Source organism: Bos grunniens, chromosome 26 (genome assembly GCF_055505025.1).
Source record: "Bos grunniens cultivar Pamir isolate PY7600 chromosome 26, Bosgru_T2T1.0, whole genome shotgun sequence".
Classification (NCBI taxonomy): Eukaryota; Metazoa; Chordata; class Mammalia; order Artiodactyla; family Bovidae; genus Bos; species Bos grunniens.
In genome coordinates, this window is record NC_141190.1 from 42,531,704 (window position 1) to 42,558,990 (window position 27,287).

Consider the following 27,287-nt stretch of genomic DNA (forward strand, 5'->3'; position numbering starts at 1 on the left):
CCCTAGAATCAAGAACGCAAGAATGTCTGCTATTACTACTGCCAGTCAACACAGGTAAAGGCTCCCCACCCAAAAAAAATAGAAAAGAATAAGATCTGGGAAATTGTTTTTTTTAAATATAAAAGCTGTTAAGGCCCTACAGATTGTGTTCTAATTATAAAGGCTGTGGTTTAGAAAGAAATCCTCCTGTTTCATTTCAACTTAGCATCACTTTTTGCCGATCACTTCATATAAAAACCGATGTTTCCACTGGAAAGTATCTGAATATACTTCTTAAACAAGCAAGATAAATTTTACCAAATCCTGATTAGAAAGCATAACACTGCTGAACTACACACGACAAGGCAGGGGGGAAAATGCACAAGACTGCAGGGAAAAAATGCAGGACATTTTTATACATGCGTCTCAAGTTTTAAGAACACAAATGAGCCTAATCACAGAGGATGGCTGGCATATTCTGACAGTCCTGGCTATTATCACATTGTCACATTACAAATTTCACTCTGTTTCCCGCCATAAATTTGATTTTCAATCAAAATGCACGATGGACTTAAAAAAACCACCACAAAGGATGCCAATGAAAAAAGGGAAGACATTGGTCAAGAAGCAACAGTAAGAACTGGACATGGAACAACAGACTGGTTCCAAATCAGGAAAGAAGTACGTTAAGGCTGTATATTGTCACCCTGCTTATTCAACTTATATGCAGAGTACATCATGAGAAACACTGTACTGGATGAAGCGCAAGCTGGAATCAAGATTGCTGGGAGAAATATCAATAACCTCAGATATGCAGATGACACCACCCTTATGGCAGAAAGCAAAGAACTAAAGAGCCTCTTGATGAAAGTGAAAGAGGAGAGTGAAAAAGTTGGCTTTATTAAAGCTCAACATTCAGAAAACAAAGATCATGACATCTGGTCCCATTACTTCATGGCAAACAGATGGGGAAACAATGGAAACAGTCAGAGACTTTATTTTTGGGGGCTCCAAAATCACTGCGCATGGTGACTGCAGCCATGAAATTAAAAGACGCTTGCTCCGTGGAAGAAAAGTTATGACCAACCTAGACAGTATATTAAAAAGCAGAGACGTTACTTTACTAACAAAGGTCTGTCTAGTCAAAGCTATGGTTTTTCCAGTAGTCACGTATGGATGTGAGAGTTGGACTATAAAGAAAGCTGAGCACCGAAGAATTGATGCTTTTGAACTGTGGTGTTGGAGAAGACTCTTGAGAGTCCCTTGGACTGCAAGGAGATCCAACCAGTCCATCCTAAAGGAAATCAGTCTTGAATATTCACTGGAAGGACTGATGCTGAAGCTGAAAAACTCCAATACTTTGGCCACCTGATATGAGGAACTGACTCATTTGAAAAGTCCCTGATGCTGAGAAAAGACTGAAGGCAGGAGGAGAAGGGGATGACAGAGGATGAGATGGTTTGGATGGCATCACCAACTCAATGGACATGAGTTTGAGTAAACTCCAGGAGCTGGTAATGGACGAGGAGGCCTGGTGTGCTGCAGTCCATGGGGTTGCAAAGAGTTGGACTTGACTAAGCGACTGAACTGAACACTGTAAACTTGAGAGAAACTCTACTCTTAAGAATTTTAAATATATCGATATGGTTTATAACCACAGATATCCTGCAATGATTTAAAAACTGTCATTCCATCCCTAAGCATTTTTGTGCCCACTCGACCTACATCACCTCCTCTCACGCAGACCTGCAAGACCCCTCCCCCACGGCAGACTTGCAAGCCCTTGCGGGGTCTAGTCTATAAAACAAGCAAGTATATATGATATGCCTAAATACGAATAGAGTCTACAGTTCAAGTCAGCAGTTCTAATCACAATAATTAGAAAAAGAACAATAATTCTGAAACCACAGAAGACTTCCTGATATCGAGGGAAAAAAATTTAAGGGTTTTTGTATCCAAACCATCTTCCTATCTTTAATAAAGTACTCATTAGTCTCAGGACCGAATGTTTAATTTAAGAACTCCATAAATTAACTGGTATTTAGAGATGCAGCTAAGACAGTGTTTAAAACTTTTGCAAATGTTAACATAAAAATCTACTTTCAGAATCAGCAAACTATAATGTCCTCATTACCATACTTCATGATTATTATTTCCTATTATACAGCAAAATTCTGAGTCCTCCCTGTGATCCCTCTGATTAAAGTTAAGCTGGCATGGTATTCCACAGGTTCTAGATACATGTCTATATAGAAATTGGCTAGAATGCACCTAAATTATTTTTATGCCAACAGCTCTCCCCAACTACCCATTCAAAACTCACAATAAGGTTCTTACAAAACAACCAGAAATTACCCATGCTAGTGAAAGACAGAAGCATCTAAGAAATAAGTTTTGATATCCCAAAAGAACACAAAAACCTCTTTAAGCAAGTAACTTAAACTTTTCTCTGACCTTCTCTGGGTCCTGATATTCAAGTCCTCTGATCTCCTTCAGTCTCAAACTAAGAAAGGGAAGTTGCTCATCAAGACACCCACAAGCCCTCTTACTAGGAGCTAACGGAGGCATCATGATGCAAATTAGAAGACAATCATAAGAAAGAGAGGTAATATGAGAAGGAGAAGGGGCTCTTTAACCTACCTTCCTCCCAAACTCTATTTTTTTAATAAGCTACAGGAGGTTTTGAGAACATGATTAGGCAGCAGTAGGATCTATTTTATTTAATCTACATAAAGTAGTTGAATAACTTCCTTTTACAATAACTTAATTTGGGGTTTAGACAGCCTATATACATACAGTGACTGCAGTTCAATGAGTGTATATATACTTTTATACTGATTGCTACAGAATACGTATCAAATGCTTCCTTTGTACAGAGAACATGGAACTTCAGAAATAATTGGAACACATTTCCTCTGGTTACATAACTGTCAAAAAAGCAAGTTCTTCAAAGGGAAAAGGGACATTATGAGGCTTTGAGAAATTATAAAACATAAATAAAAACACGTTGGAAGAAACAAAGATGTATGCAATCTAACCTTTTCACCCCAAATCAGTTCCTCCTTTTTCTTGCCACTCCAACATTGATGAAATGTAGAGTAATCGAAATTTACTCTGGAGACACACCAAGGGACTCCCAAAGGCCATGGAGGGAATTTCAACTAAAATTGAAAAGCCATACAGAGTTCCACAAAGAAAAATATACCACAAATCAAAACCTTTGTGACAAAAAATTAGCATACACAGGTTTAATAAGCTAATAAAATAACGTGCCAATTTTACTAGTACCAGAAAACTAAGCTAAAAGGTAAAGACCAAAGCAGCAGCTTCATTTCAGCAAAAGCTCCAACTAATCAACAAAGAGCTTCAACATGCATCAGTGTGACTATCGTTTTTTTTCCCCGCTGGTGGATTTCTTAAGATTTCATTTTTGGCAAAAATTTTGTCTAAATTAAATAATTTATTTCATTTGTTCATAGTACACTTCTAAAAGGCTCAGGCTTAGTACGGCCAAACAGCTGTAACTGCATGAAAACAAGGTACTAGCCTAGCCCCACAGGGAAACATTTGCGGGAAAAGGTTTAAAAAAACAAACCCACCAGGCACGCCTAATAACGGCGTATCTGATCCCCATCTTTATTAGCCTCTATCGCAACTCAAAACACTTCGGGTTTCCTTGGGAAACTCTTGGGATCCCTGGAGGTAAAAAAAACACCAAACACCTCAATTCTCTGTAACGAACTCCCAAGATTATATTGACATACATAGTCGTGTTAAATGCACAACATAAATCAAAACTAAAGGGAATCTGTAAAACTGTTAGCTCAGATGTTTAAATAGTCATTCTAAAGAAGTCGTGTGTCTTCCAAACTGAAGTTCTTCAGAGCTCACAACTTAAACAGCCTGTACTTCTTTTCCCACTAGTCGATCCTCTTCGGACCTAAACAGCACACTGAGGGGACACTAACTGGGCCGCACGGTTAGGGGCAGCCGGAACCGGTTTAACTTCACTTTAGATTCAGTTACCGAGCACTTAGGAGGTGGAAGGCTTGGCTACTCGCACTTCAGCCAGTTACGTTAAGATTTAAATCCTGCACGAACCTCAACAGTTCTTTGTTGCAAAATCCTCCCTACATCTCACATCTCCCCCCAAGTAGAGGGAGTGTTCAAGTAGTAGAAAAGGATCAAGACAGGACTGTCTGATAAAAGACGGGAGGTTTTAAAAGTCCTCCCAACCTGCAGCCCGCAACTGGCGTCGGGGTGGCATCCTCACCAGGATTCGGAACGCCTAGGAGACCCGCGCCTCAGCGGAGCCCCCAGGCCCAGGGACCTAGTGATGACGCGGACCTCGGGGCGCGCCCCCGCCCCCGCGACCACCTGTCAGAGCGAGAGAGGCTACTCCCTACCCAGGAGCCTCCAAGCCCCCAACTGACGGCGACCCCACCGCAGGCACCGCTCCCTCGGGGCTCCGGAGGCCCAGACACCGCACCCTCCGCGCTCCTGTCAGGAAGGTCCCGGGTCGCGACCCCAACGACCGACCGACCAACCACGCCCGCCCCTCCGCTGGGGCTGAGTTCCGGGCGGAGTCAGCCGGCCCGTCGCGAACACCCGGCTCTTTCCCCCCGCCGCTCCTCCATAACCGCTCTGCTCAGCCCTGTCACCGCCGTCCGAGCCGACGACCAGCTACTTACCGCCTGACAGTCGCACCGAGGAACCCCCACCGCCTCGTTCAACGCCGCTGCCGTCGCCGTCGCCCCCGCCGTCTTCGTCACCGCCGCCGCCATGTTTGTTGTGTCTCCGGTTCCCTTCCCGCCCCACTGCCGTGCCCAACTCTCGCGTGAGCAGAACGAAAAAGCGAAGAGAGGCTATTGTCCCTCTCGGCGTACCGTCGGGACACGGGGCCGGGTGAGTGGGCGAGGCTGTGGCTCTACCTGCCTTCAGGTGTTGGCGTGCGGCCCAAGGGCCCCACGCACGTCTTCGCGGTATCGATAGCATCTGTTTTCTAGCACTGATGGAGCGAGCTACTGTTCGGCTGCTGCGCGGCGGCGCGCTGGTGAGTGCGTTCGAGGCCGGCTTCTTGGGGAGGTCCCAGATGACCTTGGCAGCGGCAGAGGGGTCTTTTCCAACAGGACTGGGGTGGTGTATGCCCCGTCCCTGTCCTGTACCAGCTGTTCCCTCCCTCCGCCAGGTCTGTCCCAAGACCCGTTACCGCGGGCGGGCCACGACCCCGACCTGTTTCCAGGCCTCTGGTCCAACAGACCTCAGTTTCCGTAAGGAAGGCTGGGAGTAGCAGCTGGGGAGAAGTAGGCGAGGGGCTGGTCTACAAGCTTCTTTGGAGGAGCAGTCAACCTTGCGTGGGGTCGGAGAGACAACAGCTGCAAGGAAGCTTTTGCAGGTCACTGGGTCCTGAGAATCTTTGGAGGCATTTTGCAGAGATGTCACTTACTGATGCCGGCTTTTCCCAATACATTTTCACCGCCTACCCTTACCCCCTAAAAAGATTGTTGAAGTGTGAGCAGCCTCATTCTGCGCAGTGTTCACGCCGGTCCTCTGTAACGCGGCCCTGCTCCAGAGTTAGAAAGGGACCTCGGAGTTGGTGGGCCTCACCGGCCAGAAGGAGAATTTCCTCTGCCCTTTAACCCTGCTGGGACGCGAGCATCTTGCACGGGTAGGCTCACCGTGGCATCGTGACACAGGGGAACCTTTTCCTATCCCTCTCCCTAGAAAGGGAACTGAAACCTACCTCTCAGGAGTTGTACCGAACTCCGCTTTCCAGACCTCCAAAAACTGTAGACTCTTGCGTCGGGTTCTCATCACATTGAACCTTCAGCCCTTAAGATGCGCTTTCCAGAACTATCCCAATGCACTCCCGTTTGTTGGTGCACTTTATGGGAACTTTCCCACTGCTGGCTGTTTGCTTTTTATACTTATTTGCTTTTGTCTTTAGTGAGTTATAGGCCCTCTGCTGTTTCAGTCTGATACCCAGAGGCAAGGCGTTTTGTTTCATTAGAGATAATTAATGTTTGGCTCTGTTACAGGCTTAGGGTATTAAGGAAATTAGTAAAATCACATTAGTGTGTTGTCACAAAGAACTATGTTTTTTTGGTTATTGTTTAATACCATTTTATAACCACTGTGTAATACTTTAGCAAAGAAAGGCCACTGTAATTCACAATTTGAGCCTCTTTCATGCTCTAGAGCCAACATTTATTGATCACATACTATGTGGCAGCCATGTGCTTGGTGCTTTACCTGTATCATTTAATTCTCACAACCATTCTAAAAATTAGTTTATAATCTTTCAGAAGCAGAGGCTCACACTAAAAAAGGTTAAGTGACTTGACTTGCTAAAGTCTATTAACTAGAAAATGGTAGAGCTGGTGTTCTAACTGGTCTGTGTCTTGCCACTCACACTGTTCACTGAACCCAGAGTAGATAAGGCAAGACCAGGGAAGCTGGAAGAAGACTGAAGGAGCTGCGGGGACTGCAGACATGTTTATTCTCTGATCAGTGGCAGCAGCAGCAAGGAGTCTTCAAAGACTACTTACTGATGTACTAAGACAGACAAAGTGGCCCATGGCCAAGGGGGCGGACAGGCCCAGTGCTACCAAGGTCAGAATATCATTGTTTACAGAACATAAGGTGTGAGACCATGAGAGTGGGACAGGAGAGCCTGACCAACTCCATGTTGTCAGTTAATTTCTCCACAGTCTGTTTCTAAACTTAACCTTCCTGCACCAATGCCTCCTCTTCCTCAGATATCAAAAGCCTATTGTTTGGATTTGTTATTGTGGCCTTTGGAGCTCTTTGGGCTTCCCTTGTGGCTCAGCTGATAAAGAATCTGCCTGCAATGCAGGAGTCCTGGGTTCGATTCCTGGCTTGGGAAGATAACCTGGAGAAGAGATAGGCTACCCACTCCAGTATTCTGGCCTGGAGGATGCCATGGCCTGTATAGTCCATGGACTCGCAAAGAGTCAAGACTTTCACTTTCACTTGTAGGTCTGTTACATAAGTTAGCAAAAGCTGATGGACAGGATGTTGCCTGTAGCAGAGTGGGTTAGAACGTGGGTTCCGTAGACTGATAGCTCAGGTCATGGGCAGCTTATTTAACCACTTTGGGTCTCAGTTTCTTGACCTGTAAAATGGGGAGAATAACAGTACTTATACAGTGGGATCATTGTGAAGATTAAATTAATTCATATGTAGGTGTGAGTGAAGCACTTGGAACAGTGCCCAGCATAGAGTCGGCTCTCTTTAAGTGTTAGCTTATTATTGCCTCGCATGAATTATTGCCAGTGCTAAAATAAATAGTTCAGAGAGATGTGCTTACAGGAGGTGGGGGTTGACATGAGCACCAAAAAAAGGGATATCTTAGGTTTAAGTAAAGCTCAGAGGGGTGAAGCTTCCAGACCAAGGAGATGTATTAACAAAGGTGTGGAGGTTGGAATGAGGAGTAATTGTGCCAGGATAGCTGATGTCGTGCTTGCAGAAGGATGGAACGAATTCAGCTGGCAAGACTCTACCATGTTCAGAGGTTATGTCTGTCTGTACTTGTTCCTATAGCAGTGAATATAGCCCAAACAGCATTGCCCACAGTCACAGACAACAGCCTTTTTTGTTTACACAGCATTTATAATGCTATTACTCATCAGTACAAAAAGGACGGTATTTCTTTGCAATTTGTTTACCACCCTCGTTTCTCTCTGGTGCCCCAAAGGCTAACCATAAAGATCTTCTCTGGCAGCCATAAGATTCTTTCTCCTTTCGCTTACAATCCTTGAGTACTAACCCTATCTTAGACTCCCATTGAGATGGAGAAATTACACGTTTTCTAAATGGAGTGGCTTAGTGATGGGCAAAGATTGGAATGTTTGGAGGAAAAGTGATTTAGGGAGAACAGAGGGAAAATAATGCTCTGCTAGACTTTCAATTTTTAAAAATGTCAGTGAAACGTATCTCTGGAGAGTTTGGGAAGCTGGGCAGGATGAGGATCTGGAAATCAGAAAAATAAGAACTAAAGAAGTAGGTATTAGCCGAAGTCACAGATGAGCATGGGACATCTGAGGGCCTGAAGCTCCAGAGAGCACAAGTCTGTGCCTCTTGGGGTACATTACAATCCATTCTGGGTGAATGTTGCAGAAAGGCAAAGCAAAAGAAGATTAAATGTAGGATATCCGAGGAGGCTTTGTGGCAAATGTACTTTATTCAGAACTGGAACAAAAGAAGGAGAGGGCTATTTCAAGTCCTTTCGTAAGAGCAGAAGTACAAGCAGAGATTGTGCCACGTAAAACAACCTAAGGAAAGCAAAGGCAAATGTTTTTTGAGAAGTTCCGAATACAGCCCCCTAACCCAGGGTAAATTTATGATGCTGGATTGAAAATTTATGATGCTGGATTAAAAACCTTGGTTCACTGAACCATGAATAACTGCTCGAGGCACTAGCGCTGTCATCATTGCTTTGGCAGCCACCTGGCCCCTGCTGGCACTGGACTGTGCCACGCCTGTTCTGCAACTTAGCTGTGCTAACTCCGTTCTTTGTTTTATCTGCTACCAGCCTGGTTTCCCTGAAGAGGAGGAAGGGTCAAAGAAACTCCCAGCTCCCAGAAGGTATTGGAGCCAAGTTAATTGCACAATTGAAAAACCAGATTCATTAATAATTCCTTCTTTTAAGATTCCTTTGGAAATAAAGGGAAGTTAATCTCTGCTTTCATTTGTTTTTCCTTATTTATTTATTTATTTGTTTTTAAATATAAGTTTATTTATTTTAATTGGAGGCTAATTACTTTACAATATTGTATTGATTTTGCCATACATCAACTTGAATCCGCCATGGGTGTACACATGTTCCCCATCCTGAACCCCCCTCCCTCCCCATACCATGCCTCAGGGTCATCCCAGTGCACCAGCCCCAAGCATCCAGTATCATGCATCGAACCTGGACTGGCGATTCATTTCATATATGATATTATACATGTTTCAATGCCATTCTCCCAAATCATCCCACCCTCTCCCTCTCCCACAGAGTCCAAAAGACTGTTCAATACATCTGTGTCTCTTTTGCTGTCTCACATACAGGGTTATCGTTACCATCTTTCTAAATTCCATATATATGCGTTAGTATACTGTATTGGTGTTTTTCTTGCTGGCTTACTTCACTCTGTATAATAGGCTCCAGTTTCATCCACCTCATTAGAACTGATTCAAATGTATTCTTTTTAATGGCTGAGTAATACTCCATTGTGTATATGTACCACAGCTTTCTTATCCATTCATCTGCTGACGGACATCTAGGTTGCTTCCATGTCCTGGCTATTATAAACAGTGCTGCAGTGAACGTTGGGGTACACGTGTCTGTCCCGCTGCTGGGCATACACACGGAGGAAACCAGAATTGAAAGAGACACTTTCATTTTTGTGCACTGGTGGTTTGGGAAGGAGAATGTGCTGACTTGCAAAGGTTACACAGAAGGCAAACAGGTCTCCTTTATGCTGGTTCCTGTCACTGTACTCTGTCTTGGTTGATTTAGCCCACTCTTGAGGCAGTCTGCTGTTCTTCTAGAAGGTGGTGGCATTGTTAGGAACTACTAGTGACTGGAATGAAGAGCTAGAGAGTAATGGAAGGGAGAGATTACATGTTCAGTAGTTTTGGGGAACACCTTAGAAGAGAAGCTACTGTTTGGAGAGAAAGCATGCAGGGATTCAAGAGATTCTGTTGCTAAAGTTTTGGCTCGAGCATATTAAAACAGAAAAAGGACCAGCTTTAAAACCTACAATGAGGTATGCAGTACTTATGTCAGATCTTTAATGGCTATCCTATGTTTAGTCAGAATTGACTAGGAGCTGTATCTTCCAAATCTAAATTCTGTGTTAATTGACCTATCAATCTATAGAACTGTTTATATGCCATATTACGCCTTTATCCTCTCATGGAGCATAAAAACCTCAGAAAATTACAGTTCTCATCTTGATTAGGTTAATTAACCTAAAGCAGTAACAAGAAATGAACATAATTAAGCGCATGCATGCGTGCTAAGTCGCTTCTGTCATGTCTGACTGTGTGACCCCATTAACTGTTATAGCTCGCCAGGCTCCTCTGTCCATGGGGTGATTCAGGCAAGAATACTGGAGTGGATTACTGTGCCCTCCTCCAGGGATCTTCCTGACCCAGGGATCGAAGTTTCATCTCCTACATTGCAAGTGGATTCTTCACCCCTGAGCCACCTGAGAAGCCCATAATTAAGCAAACTGACATTTAATCTTGTATGTATTATCGAATCTTGTATGTATTATCTTGGTATGAAGGACCTTCCTCCTCTTCTTCTATTTCCTTTTTGGAGTAACTCATATATATTTTCAAGAGGAAATGGCAGCCCACTCCAGTATTCTTCTGGAAAATGCCATGGACAGAGAATCCTGGTGGGCTACAGTCCATGGGGTCCCAGAGTTGGTCAGGACAGAGCAACTAACACTTTCACTTTGCTTTCACTTTGAAACTGTTTTTCACCTTAGCCCTACCATTGTCCATTCTTCCCAGCAGGGTACGGGAGATCCTGTTTCTCCTCCTTGCCAGCAGTTGGAGTTCTCAGTAGATTGTTTTAGTATAGCCATTCTGATAGGTGTGTAATTATATCCCACTGTGTTAATATACTTTTAAAGTAATTCTTTCAGTTCAGCTCAGTTCAGTTCCTCAGTCGAGTCTGACTCTTTGCAACCCCATGAACCAGAGCATGCCAGGCCTCTCTGTCCATCACCAACTCCCAGAGTTTACCCAAACTCATGTCCATTGAGTCGCTGATGCCATCTAACCATCTCATCCTCTGTTGTCCCCTTCTCCTCCTGCATTCGATCTTTCCAACATCAGGGTCTTTTCAAATGAGTCAGCTCTTCGCGTCAGGTAGCCAAAATACTGGAGTTTCAGCTTCAACATTAGTCCTTCCAATGAAGACCCAGAACTGATCTCCTTTAGGATGGACTGGTTGGATCTCCTTGCAGTCCAAGGGACTCTTGAGAGTCTTCTCCAACACCACAGTTCAAAAGCATCAATTCTTCGGTGCTCAGCTTTCTTTACAGTCCAACTCTCACGTCCATACATGACCATTGGAAAAACCATAGCCTTGACTAGATGGACCTTTGTTGACAAAGTAATGTCTCTGCTTTTTAATATGCTGTCTAGGTTGGTCATAACTTTCCTTCCAAGGAGTAAATATCTTTTAATTTCATGTCTGCAGTCACCATCTGCAGTGATTTTGGAGCTCAGAAAAATAAAGTCAGCCACTGTTTCCACTGTTTCCCAATCTACTGAAGAAAGTAGGGAAAACCACTAGACCATTCAGGTATGACCTAAATCAAATCCCTTATGATTATACAGTGGAAGTGAGAAATAGATTTAAGGGCCTAGATCTGATAGATAGAGTGCCTGATGAACTATGGAATGAGGTTCGTGTCATTGTACAGGAGACAGGGATCAAGACCATTCCCATAGAAAAGAAATGCAAAAAAGCAAAATGGCTGTCTGGGGAGGACTTACAAATAGCTGTGAAAAGAAGAAAAGCGAAAAGCAAAGGAGAAAAGGAAAGATATAAACATCTGAATGCAGAGTTCCAAAGAAGAGCAAGAAGAGATAAGAAAGCCTTCCTCAGCAATCAATGCAGAGAAATAGAGGAAAACAACAGAATGGGAAAGACTAGGGATCTCTTCAAGAAAATTAGAGATACCAAGGGAATATTTCATGCAAAGATGAGCTCGATAAAAGACAGAAATGGTATGGACCTAACAGAAGCAGAAGATATTAAGAAGAGAGGGCAAGAATACACAGAAGAACTGTACAAAAAAGATCTTCACGACCCAGATAATCACGGTATGATCACTCACCTAGAGCCAGACATCCTGGAATGTGAAGTCAAGTGGGCCTTAGAAAGCATCACTACGAACAAAGCTAGTGGAGGTGATGGAATTCCAATTGAGCTATTCCAAATCCTGAAAGATGATGCTGTGAAAGTGCTGCACTCAATATGTCAGCGAATTTGGAAAACTCAGCAGTGGCCACAGGACTGGAAAAGGTCAGTTTTCATTCCAATCCCAAAGAAAGGCAATGCCAAAGAATGCTCAAACTACCGCACAATTGCACTCGTCTCACATGCTAATAAAGTAATGCTCAAAATTCTCCAAGCCAGGCTTCAGCGATATGTGAACCGTGAACTTCCAGATGTTCAAGCTGGTTTTAGAAAAGGCAGAGGAACCAGAGATCAAATTGCCAACATCTGCTGGATCATTGAAAAAGCAAGAGAGTTCCAGAAAAACATCTATTTCTGCTTTATGGACTATGCCAAAGCCTTTGACTGTGTGGATCACAGCAAACTGTGGCAAATTCTGAAAGAGATGGGAATACCAGACCACCTGATCTGCCTCTTGAGAAATTTGTATGCAAGTCAGGAAGCAACAGGTAGAACTGGACATGGAACAACAGACTGGTTCCAAATAGGAAAAGGAGTACATCAAGGCTGTATATTGTCACCCTGCTTATTTAACTTCTGTAAAGAGTACCTCATGAGAAACACTGGGCTGGAAGAAGCACAAACTGGAATCAAGATTGCCGGGAGAAATATCAATAACCTCATATATGCAAATGACACCACCCTTATGGCAGAAAGTGAAGAGGAACTCAAAAGCCTCTTGATGAAAGTGAAAGTGGAGAGTGAAAAAGTTGGCTTAAAGCTCAACATTCAGAAAACAAAGATCATGGCATCCGGTCCCACCACTTCATGGGAAATAGATGGGGAAACAGTGGAAACAGTATCAGACTTTATTTTTCTGGGCTCCAAAATCACTACAGATGGTGACTGCAGCCATGAAATTAAAAGACGCTTACTCCTTGGAAGGAAAGTTATGACCAACCTAGATAGCATGTTCAAAAGCAGAGACTTTACTTTGCCAACAAAGGTTCGTCTAGTCAAGGCTATGGTTTTTCCTGTGGTCATATATGGATGTGAGAGTTGGACTGTGAAGAAGGCTGGGCGCCGAAGAATTGATGCTTTTGAACTGTGGTGTTGGAGAAGACTCTTGAGAGTCCCTTGGACTGCAAGGAGATCCAACCAGTCCATTCTGAAGGAGATCAGCCCTGGGATTTCTTTGAAAGGAATGATGCCAAAGCTGAAACTCCAGTACTTTGGCCACCTCATGCGAAGAGTTGACTCATTGGAAAAGACTCTGATGCTGGGAGGGATTGGGGGCAGGAGGAGAAGGGGACGACAGAGGATGAGATGGCTGGATGGCATCACTGACTCGATGGACGTGAGTCTCAGTGAACTCCAGGAGTTGGTGATGGACAGGGGGGCCTGGCGTGCTGGCGATTCATGGGGTCGCAAAGAGTTGGACACGACTGAGCGACTGATCTGACCTGAATGGGACTGGGTGCCATGATTGTAGTTTTCTGAATGTTGAGCTTTAAGCCAACTTTTTCACTCTCCTCTTTCACTTTGAAGAGGCTCTTTAGTTCTTCTTCACTTTCTGTCATGAGGGTGGTGTCATCTGCATATCTGAGGTTACTGATACTTCTCCCAGCAATCTTGATTCCAGCTTGTGCTTCCTCCAGCCCAGTGTTTCTCATGACGTATTCTGCACATGAGTTAAATAAGCAGGGTGACAATATACAGCCTTGATGTACTCCTTTCCAATTTGGAATGAGTCTGTTGTTCCATGTCCAGTTCTACCTGTTGCTTCCTGACCTACATACAGATTTCTTAAGAGGCAGGTCAGGTGGTCTGGTATGCCCATCTCTTTCAGAATTTGCCACAGTTTGCTGTGATCCACACAGTCAAAGGCTTTGGCATAGTCCATAAAGCAGAAATAGATGTTTTTCTGGAACTCTCTTGCTTTTTCAATGATCCAGCAGATGTTGGCAATTTGATCTCTGGTTCCTCTGCCTTCTCTAAAACCAGCTTGAACATCAGGAAGTTCACGGTTCACATATTGCTGAAGCCTGGCTTGGAGAATTTTGAGCATTACTTTACTAGCATGTGAGACGAGTGCAATTGTGTGGTAGTTTGAGCATTCTTTGGCATTGCCTTTCTTTGGGATTGGAATGAAAACTGACCTTTTCCAGTCCTGTGGCCACTGCTGAGTTTTCCAAATTTGCTGACATATTGAGTGCAGCACTTTCACAGCATCATGTTTTAGGATTTGGAATAGCTCAACTGGAATTCCATCATCTCCACCAGCTTTGTTCATAGTGATGCTTCCTAAGGCCTACTTGACTTCACATTCCAGGATGTCTGGCTCTAGGTGAGTGATCACACCATCGTGTGCAGACTTATAAATGAAGACAAGTATAAGAACAGTATGACACAAGTTTTTTTTTTTTTTTAAACTTATGAGAGGCATACAGAGACCTAAACATTGGCCTACCAGCTGTTTTAGCAAGATGCTAGGGACATAGGAACCATGATATATTTGCTAATGGGAGGGAGAATGGTTTAACTGCTGCGAAGCACAATTAGGGAAAATTTATCAGTATTTTGAGTTTATTTTGCCCTTTGCTAGAGAATTCTTAGGCTGCAGGTAGAAATAAAATGCACAGATGTGAAATTATGTAGATCAAAAGTTACTCTTTGCAGCATCTTTTAAAGAAACTTTACTTTGAAATATATAATTAGATTCACAGAAAGTTAAATAAACACAGATAGTAGAGACAGAGATTCCCTTGTCCATCACTCTTTGATTCTCCGATAGTTACATCTCAGTAGGAGAAACCTATATGCAGGTCAGGAAGCAACAGTTAGAACTGGACATGGAACAACAGACTGGTTCCAAATAGGAAAAGGAGTACGTCAAGGCTGTATATTGTCACCCTGCTTATTTAACTTATATGTAGAGTACATCATGAGAAACACTGGACTGGAAGAAGCACAAGCTGGAATCAAGATTGCTGGGAGAAATATCAATAACCTCAGATATGCAGTTGACACCACCCTTATGGCAGAAAGTGAAAAGGAACTAAAAAGCTTCTTGATGAAAGTGAAAGTGGAGAGTGAAAAAGTTGGCTTAAAGCTCAACATTCAGAAAACAAAGATCATGGCATCTGGTCCCATCACTTCATGGGAAATAGATGGGGAAACAGTGTCAGACTTTATTCTTTTGGGCTCCAAAATCACTGCACATGGTGATTGCTGCCATGAAATTAAAAGACACCTACTCCTTGGAAGGAAAGTTATGATCAACCTAGACAGCATATTAAAAAGCAGAGACATTACTTTGCCAACAAAGTTCTGTCTAGTCAAGGCTGTGGTTTTTCCAGTGGTCATGTATAGATGTGAGAGTTGGACTGTGAAGAAAGCTGAGCACCAAAGAATTGATGCTTTTGAACTGTGGTATTGGAGAAGACTCTCGAGAGTCCCTTGGACTGGAGGGGATCCAACCAGTCCATCCTAAAGGAGATCAGTCCTGGGTGTTCATTGGAAGGACTGATGCTGAAGCTGAAACTCCAGTGCTTTGGCCACCTGATGCAAAGAGTTGACTCATTGATGGCATCACCAACTCGATGGGTATGAGTTTGAGTAAACTCCAGGAGATGGTGATGGACAGGGAAGACTGGTGTGTTCATGGGGTCACAGAGTCAGACACGACTGAGCGACTGAACTGAGTACAGTTATTGAAACCAGAAAATTGATATTATTGTAATAACAAGGAAATAACAACCCACCAAAGTGGTATGAAAATTACTCTAACCCTAAACCATTTGACCATTCAGCAGCCTCAAGAGCAGTATCTATATTTAAACAGCCTCCTAATAGTAGCTGTGCAGATATAAACAAACTTTCTTTTCTCTTGTAAATCTATTGTCAGTTATTTTCCAGCGCCCCGACCCCAACCCCTACCATTAGAACCCAAAGGGGTCATCCCAATCAAAGATAAGGTGTCTATATGGGCGTGGATTTATCTCTGGGCTTTCTATTTTGTTCCATTGATCAATATTTCTGTCTTTGTGCCAGTAGCATACTGTCTTGATGACTGTGGCTTTGTAGTAGAGCCTGAAGTCAGGTAGGTTGATTCCTCCAGTTCCATTCTTCTTTCTCAAGATAGCTTTGGCTATTCGAGGTTTTTTGTATTTCCATACAAATTGTGAAATTATTTGTTCTAGCTCTGTGAAAAATACCGTTGGTAGCTTGATAAGGATTGCATTGAATCTATAAATGCGACCCAGAGGGATGGTATGGGGAGGAAGGAGGAGGGTTCAGGATGGGGAACACGTGTATACCTGTGGCAGATTCATTTCAATATATGGCAAAACCAATACAATATTGTAAAGTTAAAAAATAAAATTTAAAAAAATTAAAAAAAAAATGAAAACTAAACAAAACAAAAAGGAAGCATACTCAGAAGAAATCACTCCCTTCTTTACACTTTGTATCTTGTGCACATTTTACCATAGCACTTGCAATATTCCAAAGACGTACAGTGATTGTTGATATATAATAAATATTCAATAAATATTCTTTGAAGAAAAGACTTGGAGAAAGAAAAGCATTCAAGCAAGGGTAGAATAGTCTACTAAAAATTAGTTCTTCTAAACACACAAGAGCTCCCTAGACAATGGGTAAGACATTTGTTCTTAATTGAGAGGAAGGGTATGAAGACAAAGGGATGTAAGATTATGCCTTCTGTCATTAAGAAGACTGACTTAGATTAGGGAGCTATGATTAAAAGTTTAAAAATGAAAAAAAAAAAAAAAAAGAACCCAAAGGGGTAGAGAAGTTCTCTTCCAAAAAAGTATGTACATATATTTCTGTGATATTTTATCTCTTGCAGATTTGTATAACCAAGTCCACAGTCAAGGTACAGATGGACACATTCACAGCAAAGAACTTCCTTGGTGCAGCATTACTTATGAAAACAAAGGGAATTATGTTACATGTTAGAAACCTCTCTAGTATATATTGCTACTTGGGGTTGGGAGAAACCAGAATAGGGTACATAGTGTGCTCGGGGTACATAGTGTGCTCTCTTTTAGAAGGACCGCCTGGAGGAAAATAAACAACTGTGTTTCTATTTGCTTTATGTTTGTCTGTGAAGAATACCAGATGGGTGTGTTAGAAGCTCCCCTATGGGAGGCTGGATGGAGATAAGGCGATAGCTTTTTTGAAGATCTGGTCAAACCAAAAAGTTTTAAGTAGGGTAGCTGAGGGTGTGGTGTAGGGGGATCGGGGAAGGCACATTCGTGGATCATTTATGTTGGACAAGTGGATCACTTGGCTTTAGAAAGTTGTGAGGGGGTTGAGTTTTTACTCTCCGAAGTCAAGCGTGAAAACCACAAATTCTGGCTCATGCTATTATTACATATTAGAATCATCTGTCGATTGAAAAAAAAAAAAGCACAATGTAAAAGTTGAGAATTATGGTTTTATCACCAGATGGTCAACACTGAAATCAGATTGATTATGTCCTTTGCAGCCAAAGATGGAGAACCTCTATACAGTCAGCAAAAGTAAGACCGGGAGTGGACTGTGGCTCAGATCATGAACTTATTGCCAAATTCAGACTTATTGAAGAAAGTGGGGAAAACCACTAGACCAGTCAGGTATGACCTAAATCAAATCCCCAATGACTATACAGTGGAAATGAGAAATAGATTTAAGGGACTAGATCTGATAGACAGAGTGCCTGATGAACTATGGACGGAGGTTCATGACATTGTATAGGAGACAGGGATCAAGACCATCCCCAAGAAAAAGAAGTGCAAAAAAGCAAAATGGCTGTCTGAGGAGGACTTACAAATAGCTGTGAAAAGAAGAGAAATGAAAAGCAAAGGAGAAAAGGAAAGATATACCCATTTGAATGCAGAATTCCAAAGAATAGCAAGGAGAGATAAGAAAGCCTTCCTCAGCGATCAATGCTAAGAGATGGAGGAATACAATAGAATGGGAAAGACTAGAGATCTCTTCAAGAAAATTAGAGATACCAAGGGAACATTTCATGCAAAGATGGGCTCAATAAAGGACAGAAATGGTATGGACCTAACAGAAGCAGAAAATACTAAGAAAAGGTGGCAAGAATACACAGAAGAACTGTACAAGAAAGATCTTCACAACCCAGATAATCACGAAGGTATGATCACTCACGCTCACCTAGAGTCGGACGTCCTGGAATGTGAAGTCAGGTGGGCCTTAGGAAGCATCACTATGAACAAAGCTAGTGGAGGTGATGGAATTCCAGTTGAGCTATTTCAAATCCTAAAAGATGCTGTGAAAGTGCTGCACTCAATATGTCAGCAAATTGGGAAAACTCAGCAGTGGCCACAGGACTGGAAAAGGTCAGTTTTCATTCCAATCCCAAAGAAAGGCAATGACAAAGAATGCTCAAACTACCACACAATTGCACTCATCTCACACGCTAGTAAAGTAATGCTCAAAATTCTCCAAGCCAGGCTTCAGCAATATGTGAACCGTGAACTTCCTGATGTTCAAGCTGGTTTTAGAAAAGGCAGAGGAACCAGAGAACAAGTTGTCAACATCTGCTGGATCATCGAAAAAGCAAGAGAGTTCCAGAAAAGCATCTATTTCTGCTTTATTGACTATGCCAAAGCCTTTGACTGTGTGGATCACAATAAACTGGAAAATTCTTCAAGAGATGGGAATACCAGACCACCTGACCTGCCTCTTGAGAAACCTGTATGCAGGTCAGGAAGCAACAGTTAGAACTGGACATGGAACAACAGACTGGTTCCAAATAGGAAAAGGAGTACGTTAAGGCTGTATGTTGTCACCCTGCTTATTTAACTTATATGCAGAGTACATAATGAGAAACACTGGGCTGGAAGAAGCACAAACTGGAATCAAGATTGCCGGGAGAAATATCAATAACCTCAGATATGCAGATGATGCCACCCTTATGGCAGAAAGTGAAGAGGAACTAAAAAGCCTCTTGATGAAAGTGAAAGAGGAGAGTGAAAAAGTTGGCTTAAAGCTCAACATTCAGACAACTAAGATCATGGCATCCAGTCCCATTACTTACTTCATGGGCAATAGATGGGGAAACAGTGGCTGACTTTATTTTTCTGAGCTCCAAAATCACTGCAGATGGTGATTGCTGCCATGAAATTAAAAGACACTTACTCCTTGGAAGGAAAGTTATGATCAACCTAGACAGCATATTAAAAAGCAGAGACATTACATTGCCAACAAAGTTCTGTCTAGTCAAGGCTGTGGTTTTTCCAGCAGTCATGTATGGATGTCAGAGTTGGACTATAAAGAAGGCTGCTGCTGCTAAGTCTCTTCAGTTGAGTCTGACTCTGTGCAGCCTCGTAAACGGCAGCCCACCAGGCTCCCCCGTCCCTGGGATTCTCCAGGCAGGAACACTGGAGTGGGTTGCCATTTCCTTCTCCAGTGCATGAAAGTGAAAAGTGAAAGTGAATTCTCTCAGTCGTGTCCGACTCTTCGTGACCTCATGGACTGCAGCCTACCAGGCTCCTCCACCCATGGGATTTTCCAGGCAGGAGTACTGGAGTGGGTTGCCATTGTGTTCTCCGCAAAGAAGGCTGAGTGCCAAAGAATTGATGCTTTTGAACTGTGATGTTGGAGAAGGCTCTTGAGAGTCCCTTGGACTGCAAGGAGATCCAACCTTTCCATCCTAAAGGAGATCAGTCCTGGGTCTTCACTGGAGGGCCTGATGTTGAAGCTGAAACTCCAGTATTTTGGCCACATGATGCAAAGAGCTGACTGATTTGAAAAGACCCTGATGTTGGGAAAGATTGAGGGCAGGAGGAGAAGGGGACGACAGAGGATGAGATGGTTGGATGGCATCACCAACACAATGGACATGGGTTGGGTGGACTCCGGGAGGTGATGGACAGGGAGGCCTGGCATGCTGTGGTTCATGGGGTCGCAAAGAGTCAGACACGACTGAGCGACTAAACTGAACTGAACTGATGTTTTATTCAGCGGACACTCTGAGGACTTTTAGCCTGGAATGCATCCCCTTGGCTCACTCTGAGGGACCAGTCCAGAGAGGTAAGGGAGGAACCAGGATACATAGGAGCTTTTGCAACGAAGACCAGGTAGTCAGACCATCAAAAGATTTCTTTTAATTAAAAGAAAACTGGACATCTCAAGTTAGTGAATTTAGCACTTTTCTTTGGGCTTCCCTAGTGGCTCACAGGGTAAAACCATCTGTCTGCAATACAGGAGACCTGGGTTCGATCCCTGGGTCAGGAAGATCCCCTGGAGAAGGAAATGGCAACTCTTGCCTGGAAAATTCCATGGATGGAGGAGCCTGGTAGGCTACAGTCCATGGGATCGCAAAGAGCTGGACACAACTGAGTGACTTCACTTTGTGCAGGAAGATGCAAGAGTTTGGGATCACTGAAATCACTCCTTTGATAATGAACCTTAGCTGTCCAGGCCCACCTGCCCGTGCTTTCTCTCCCTGAGTTTTCTTGGGGCTCACCTGTGGGGCAGCTATAATGCCATGACCTGGTGGCTGCAATGTCCTTTGTTACTGATTTGGAAGGCAACATTTTTTTTTCACTCACACAGTTCAGGGAGCTTTTTAGAAATGTGGAACCCCCAGCTTCACCCTGAGTCTCGAAGCAGAGCTTGAATTAGTGGGGCTGAAATAGCTCTCCCTTGCTCTAAGCTCCCTTCAAAGATCTGGGTATGTAGCCAGGAGTGACAACAGCTAATTTAAATCATGGTGGTGGTAGGGGTGGGTGGGTAGGGGACTTGTTTCAAAGATACTAATAGTCATTGGTAAAAGTTCCCAGAATAAACCAGTTTCTTGAGTTTAGTTATGTGTAACTGGTATTCGGTAGTTAGATTTAAGAAATCCATAAAATTGTTCTGTAGTGTGATGCTGAATGTATTAACAGCTACATCTAGCATTTAAAAAAAAAACAAGCCTACTTTGAAAGCCCGAAGACTATGCGGTTCAGGCATTTATACATTTTAACACATCTTAACATCAAAATTTTTATCATTAGGCCTTTCTAATAACACAGATAAGTGTGGGAAATAATATAACTGGTACCCAGTTCCACACCACCCACTTCAGCTATACCCCCCACTTTTTTTTTTAAAGAAATAATTGTGACATCAACCCTGCGCTTCCACCCTCTCCTTGGAGGCAGCCTGCAACCAGGGCCCAGCAGTGAGGCGAGTTAGGGTCACAGGAAGGCAGACCAGACAAAATGTAGCTGGTGTAACCCGGCTTACTGCACACAGCACACAACACAGGTTAGTCAGAGTAGGGAAACCAGACAAACAAGGGGTAACGAGCTCCTCCTGTTTGTGATGTCCTTCCTTAGACTTTGCTGAACAATTCCTAGATGGTGGGAGTCCACAGTGGCCCCTGTGACTCCATCTTGACCTACTGAACATAACCTAACTCATATGAGTCTCACACAATGTAAGTAGCAATCCTGACCCAAGAGAAATCACCATGAAACCACACTCCTGAGGTTGATGTGTATGCTTCCCGTTTCTGTTTTTAAACTACATCTGTGTTTACAGAATGTATACTAACATTTGCTGTGTATTTAAAAGTGTGCATAAATGCTATCTGCCTGAATAAATTCTTTTGCAAATTGCCTTTTGTGTTTAATACTATATTTTCAAGACTTCCCCATGTTGATATTTGTATCTCCGTAGTTCACTTTAACTGCTCTAAAACATTGTTAAGTCAATGTGCTGTACCACAACCTATGCACTCCTTTGTTGGTAAGTAATTGGATTCTTCATTTTTTCCCCCATTTCAGGTGTCACAGCATTCTTTGCACGTCTATACTTGGTGTATGAGCTCCAGTGGAACTGCTGAGCCTTAGGACATGTATGTCTTACGACAGTGGTTCCACCAGTTTGTACATGTAAAGTAGAGGAGACTATTCCTCTCCACCCACTTGGCAACAGCTTGTTTAAAAAAAAAAAATAAGCCTAATTCATGAATCTTATAACAGATAATAAGGAAGACTTTATTCAGGAAGGGACTTCTGCGTTGGGGTTTTGCAGTGGGGGTGCGAGATGAGGCTCTGCTCCAAATGCAACAAGGAAAAGTGGCTGTCTCTAACCAAGGAGTGGGGTGAGGGCTGGTGGGTGGAACATTATAAAGAAACAGCAGAAGTAAGGGGAATAAGAAATAACCCATGCTCTTCAGGATCTTGCTTTAGGTGGACCAAAGGGATCAGATACCAAGGATGAGGGGTTTTCATTAATGTGACCCAGCAGGATTCTTATTAAAACTGAACAGAGTGCAGCTTGAACTCAGCCCAAGGTTGGGGCCCCATCACAAAGAGGAGCTTGACTTTTTTGGTAAAGGAGAGTCTTGACAAACTTCCCTGGCACTTCAGGGTCAAGTAGGGGGCAGAGGAGTAGCTAAAGGAGGAGACTGAGGAGAGACTGAGGAATGCGGGGCAGGAACGGGTGGGAGGAGGAGGACAGCAGAGTGTCCTGGGAGTCAGAGAGATGGGACGCCTGGAGGGAGGAGGGGTCAGCTGAACTGGGTCAGCTGCAGTGAGTATATTGAATTTTGAAAAGCATGAGGATGCTTGATCTTGTAGGGAAGAGATCCTGGTGATGGGGCAGCGGGGTGGGGGGGTGGCAAGCCACGTTGGGGTGGGCTGAGGAATGTCCCAAATACTAGGGGCAACGATAATTGGTTAGAAGTAAAAAAACCTTCAGTGTTCATGGGGAGACGGGCCTTCAGTAAATGGTTCAGTTAGATTAGTGCAGTAGCTCTTACAGGTCTGGTCCAGACCCCTGTGTCAGCTGCTCACCACTGTCTTTTTTTTTTTTTTTTTCAGTACCAATAAGTTTTATTCATTGTATATTCCCAAGGAAAACAAAGGAAAGGGAAAAGGGTCAGCGTGTGTGTTACAAAATGATAGCAAATGGGAAAGGAAGTATCTGGCACAGCAAAATCAGCCATCAAATAAACACTGCCCAGATGGGGTCGCCAAAGCCTGATGGGCTATGTCTCCTGCAGTTCAGGAATGAGAAGGGATGAGGAAAAGAACAGATGGGTACATGCTTTTCTACCCTCCCTCCCTCCCTCCCCATAAATTCAAGATTTCATACAAAGCTTTGGTTTCTAGCAGTAAGCATGGAGTTACATTCGTCTGTCTGCTATTAAACAATCTTGTGGCTACTTTGACGTAAGTTTCTTGCACCTGCATAAAAGTTTCTGAGTGACTTGGATATACATTCATCTTTCCTTTCATGGTCTCCCAGCCCCACCTTCTACATGGAAGGCCCCCTTCATTGCTCCTCTCTACCTTTGGAGTTGGTCTTAATCCAACCAAATACATCAGTCCATTTAGCATGAGTTACATCAAGGAATGGACAGGACTCGAAATTGGGAACAAGGGATGGAGCAATCTTAGCTTTTTCAGGATTTTTGCACAAATCACTTAATCACAGATACCCCACAAATTAAATGTATAGGTATATGGTCTATTTCGGGGGGGCACAAAGGTGGAAAGAAGAGGGAATAGGAATCTAGTTTTCAGGACAGATCTTGTTTGAAATAGGAAATAGAGGAAGGGGAACACAAAAGAAAGTGTAGTTCAAGACCCCCCCCAACTTCAAAAAGGGCCCCCAAGCTTATGTTTCAGATCTCTTTGCCTGGTGCAGAACATTTTGTCAAAGATGCTTTGGCTATTTTTCTCAATATAAAAAGTTTGTAAACAATAAAACCCCAAAAGAACATGGAGAAGACCAACACATTATATTTACACAAACTAGGCCACCTAGCAGTCACCAAATCAGCTACTTGTGAAGTCCTACAAAGCCCAGACAAATATAATAACTAGAGGGGGGCAGCAGCTGGGGGAGACAAGGATCAGACACACATCACCCAATGCGTTCTATTGCATTTGCCCCGTGACAACACAGTGAGGTAGGTCTGCAGTGATCTCACAGCTTGTAAACGAACCTGCCGCCCCCACCGCCCTTTCTCCTTTAGCTGCCATGAGACTAATCACTGCTGCAGCAGAGTAGGACCCTGGCTCTGGGAACCACAAAGAAGCCATTGCTGATGGTCTCTCCAGAAGCTAAGAAGGAAAAGCCCAGAATCGTTAAAGATCTTGTCCTTGCTTCACATATCCATCCCTGGGCAGCTCAAGATGGGTACAGAGGCATTATTCTTATAAACCTCTCCTTACCAACTTCCATTTTTTATAAAAACACACACACCCTGTTGTGCATGGTCGGCCTAGCCCAGTCAGGTGGAGGATGGATCTGGTATATAAAGTGAGTAATGTGCCCTAGGATTATAGATCTGGAACAGGAATCCTTTGTCACACATACAGACGACATTTGCCTAATCTTGGCTTCCCCTCTCTGCACTTCTTACCTGGCCCAGCCTCTCCTAACCTCTCTGCACCACGTTTTCCTGTTCAGACCAATTTCCAATCTTTCAGTAGGAAGGAGACCAAGTCATGGGGCAACCCAGTTAAAACCTAGTCTCTCATGAAACGCTGAAGATGGAGGGATTTCAGGAGGACACCATGGCAGAAGAGCCAGCTGTAATTGGCAAAAATGAGGTAGTTCAATAGGCTATACACTCCAAATAGTTGTTCTCTCTGATGATACAGCAACAAAAAGCATTCCTGCTGTGCAGACCCGGAGCTGCTGCTGACTTATCCCTGAGATTGCTCACGTACCTGAGAACACAGTGCAGGAATGAGGGCCTTCGATTAAAATACACAAAAATACAAAACCAGAATATTTATATTACGAAAAAAAAAAAAAGTAAAATGCACAAGATACCTCATTCGCACACTAGTGCAGTTGGCATCCTGGAGAAAGTGGGACCCAAGGTACAGTCACCCAAGGCAGCAAATAAAATTGAGTTGGCCCAGAATGGGGTGAGAGTGAGCTTAGAAGCAGCAAGTCTCAGCTGTTCCCTCAATCACCCCTTTACCTGTCATCACAACCCATTACTTGGGACAGTTCTTAGCATTCTGTCCCAAGAGGGGGTTATGAGGAGAGAAGACGAGGAAAACTCTGCCGCCCCCCTGAGATGTTTCCTCCCGTGGAATGTAGTGGCTTGTTGGTTGGGTCCATCAATCTGTTCTCTTCTTAATCTTTACACTCTGATATGGGAAATATTATTCCACAATCTTCTTTAAGAGTAAAACAACTTCCCTACCCAGGCCACTTTCAAAAGCTGGAGATTCTGGGGGTGGAGACTCAGATAAAGCATGCAGGGAGGGTTAACCTTCAAAGCCCTCGTAATGCATTTGGAAAGAGCTAATTGGAGTTTCTTTGCCTCACCCCTTCTTCCCACCAAGAGGGAAGAGGGGGTGATGCTGTGGACTCCAGCCTCAGATATATGGCAGTGCCAGCTGCCCCCTACCCACCCTGTCCCCACTTTCTCCACTCTGCCGATTGATGCCTGCTCCTCAAAGCTTTCTGATCACAAAAGGATAGCACCCACCCACTGTAGCTTCAATTCTGGGCCTCTGGGAGCATGGCAAAGCTATGGATCTCTTCTTCCTCCTGCGGAAAGTAGGCTGGCTTTCCCTGGGAGCTGGGAGCTTGCTGGGCCTTCAGTGGGCACGAGGCTACCATATGGTTGATGCTCTGGCAGAAATGGCACTTCTTGGGCTGCGGTGGCAGTTTGCATTCCTTGGCATGATGGTCTAGACCTCCACAGTTGTAGCACCTGTCTCCCTTTGATCTGCGTTTCTGCATATTCTTCCCTTTCGGCCGCCTTTCACTCCCAATACAGAACACCCCCCAAGGGCCAGTGACTCTGAGAGATTCCAGGCCCTTGGCTGACTTCTTAAAGGTGAACTCCACGGCCTCCCCCTCCTTCAGGCTCCGGAAGCCCTCCATGTGCAGCTTACTCTGGTGCACAAAGACATCCACCGGGGGGTCGAGGGCGACCCCCGCGCAGGCGGTCATGGACAGGAAGCCGAACCCCATGCGCACGTTGAACCACTTACAGATGCCTGCCCCGTGCAGCAGCCGCGGCTCCTTCGCCGTGCGGGCCGCATCCTCCGGCACCTTAGCGCAGCCACCTGCGAACTGCTGGTTTGACACAGAGCCCATGGTAGTCGGCTGAGCCCGCAGCCCCGGGCCCCTGCTTGGGTGGCTGCTGGCCCCAGAGAAGTCCGGAGGCAAAGGGGTGGCTCGGGGAACAGGCAGCTACATCTTCCCCAGCACAATGTCACCACTGTCTTTTTCTTATTCTGGAGTGTTTGGGATCGGCAGTCCCCTCTACAGACTAGGCCAATGCAAAGGCTCTTCTTAAGTGGGAAATAACAAATCTAAGAGTCATTTTCACAAACAATCTGCTCAAAATAAGGGCCAAGGACCTGAATAGACATTTCTCCAAAGAAGACATACAGGTGGCCAATTTGTTGTTGTTCAGTGGCTTAGTCGTGTCTGACTCTTAGCAACCCCATGGACTGTAGCACGTTAGGCTTTCCCTGTCCTTCACTATCTCCTGGAGTTTGCTCACATTCATGTCCATTGAGTCGGTGATGCCATCCAACCATCTCATCCTCTGTCTCCCCCTTCAACTGACTTCAATCTTTCCCAGGATCAGGATCTTTTCCAGTGAGTTGGCTCTTTGCATCAGGTGGCCAAGGTATTGGAGCTTCAGCTGCCATGTGAAAAGATGTTCAACGTTGCTGATTATTGGAGAAATGCAAATCAAAACTACAATGAGATATCACCTCATACCAGCCACAGTGGCTATCATCAAAAAATCCACAAACAAGAAATGTTGGAGAAGGTGTGGAGAGAAGGGAACCCTCCTGCACTGTTAGTAGAAATGTAAACTGGTACAGCTATTATGGTAACAGTATGGTGTTTCCTTAAAAAAACTAAAAATAGAGCTACCATATGACCCTACAATCCCACTCCTAGGCATATATCCAGAGAAAAACATGATCCAGGAAGATACATGTACCCCAGTGTTCATTGCAGCACTATTTACAATAGCCAAGACATGGAAGCAACCTAAATGGCCATCAACAGAAGAATAAAGATGTGGTACATATACACAATGGAATATTACTCAGCCATTAAAATGATATAATGCCATTTGTAAAAAAAATAAAAGATATAATGCCATTTGTAGCAACATGGATGGACCTGAGATTGTCAGACAGAGAAGGAGAAATACCGTATGACATCCCTTATCCATGGAACCTAAAAAGTAATGATACGAATGAACTTACAGAACAGAAACAGATTCACAGACATTGAGAATGAGCTTATGGGTGCCAAGGGAGAAGGAATAGTTAGCAAGTTTGGGGTGGACATGTACTCATGGCTGTATTTTAAATGGATAATTAACAAGGACCTACTGTATAGC

At 43.8% G+C, this 27,287-nt stretch overlaps 2 protein-coding genes and 1 pseudogene across 11 annotated transcripts in view; 1 reads left to right on the top strand and 2 right to left on the bottom strand.

Moving 5' to 3' along the window:
* Positions 1-4,786, bottom strand: part of IKZF5 (IKAROS family zinc finger 5) — a 38,820-nt gene extending 34,034 nt beyond the window's left edge. For 6 of the 7 annotated variants that reach the window (XR_015155433.1, XM_086378072.1, XM_086378071.1 and 3 more), the window contains exon 1: positions 4,671-4,786. The gene's annotated coding sequence lies outside the window, so the exon portion shown is untranslated. Of the gene's footprint in view, positions 1-3,017; positions 3,141-4,670 lie in introns of all 7 variants that reach the window. The other variant, XM_086378069.1, reaches the window with a different exon arrangement.
* ACADSB (acyl-CoA dehydrogenase short/branched chain) overlaps positions 4,747-27,287 on the top strand; it is a 52,344-nt gene continuing 29,803 nt past the window's right edge. Inside the window, exons 1-2 of one of the 3 annotated variants that reach the window (XM_086378065.1) lie at positions 4,747-4,849; positions 4,986-5,032. In XM_086378065.1, the coding sequence (XP_086234191.1) occupies positions 4,762-4,849; positions 4,986-5,032 (135 nt within the window). In that variant the 5' untranslated portion in view covers positions 4,747-4,761. Of the gene's footprint in view, positions 5,033-27,287 lie in introns of all 3 variants that reach the window. The other 2 variants (XM_086378067.1, XM_086378064.1) reach the window with 2 other exon arrangements.
* On the bottom strand, positions 25,409-27,025 carry LOC147344477 (protein lin-28 homolog A pseudogene; annotated as a pseudogene). Its single transcript, XR_015155434.1, has one exon. The product of XR_015155434.1 is annotated as a protein lin-28 homolog A pseudogene (transcript).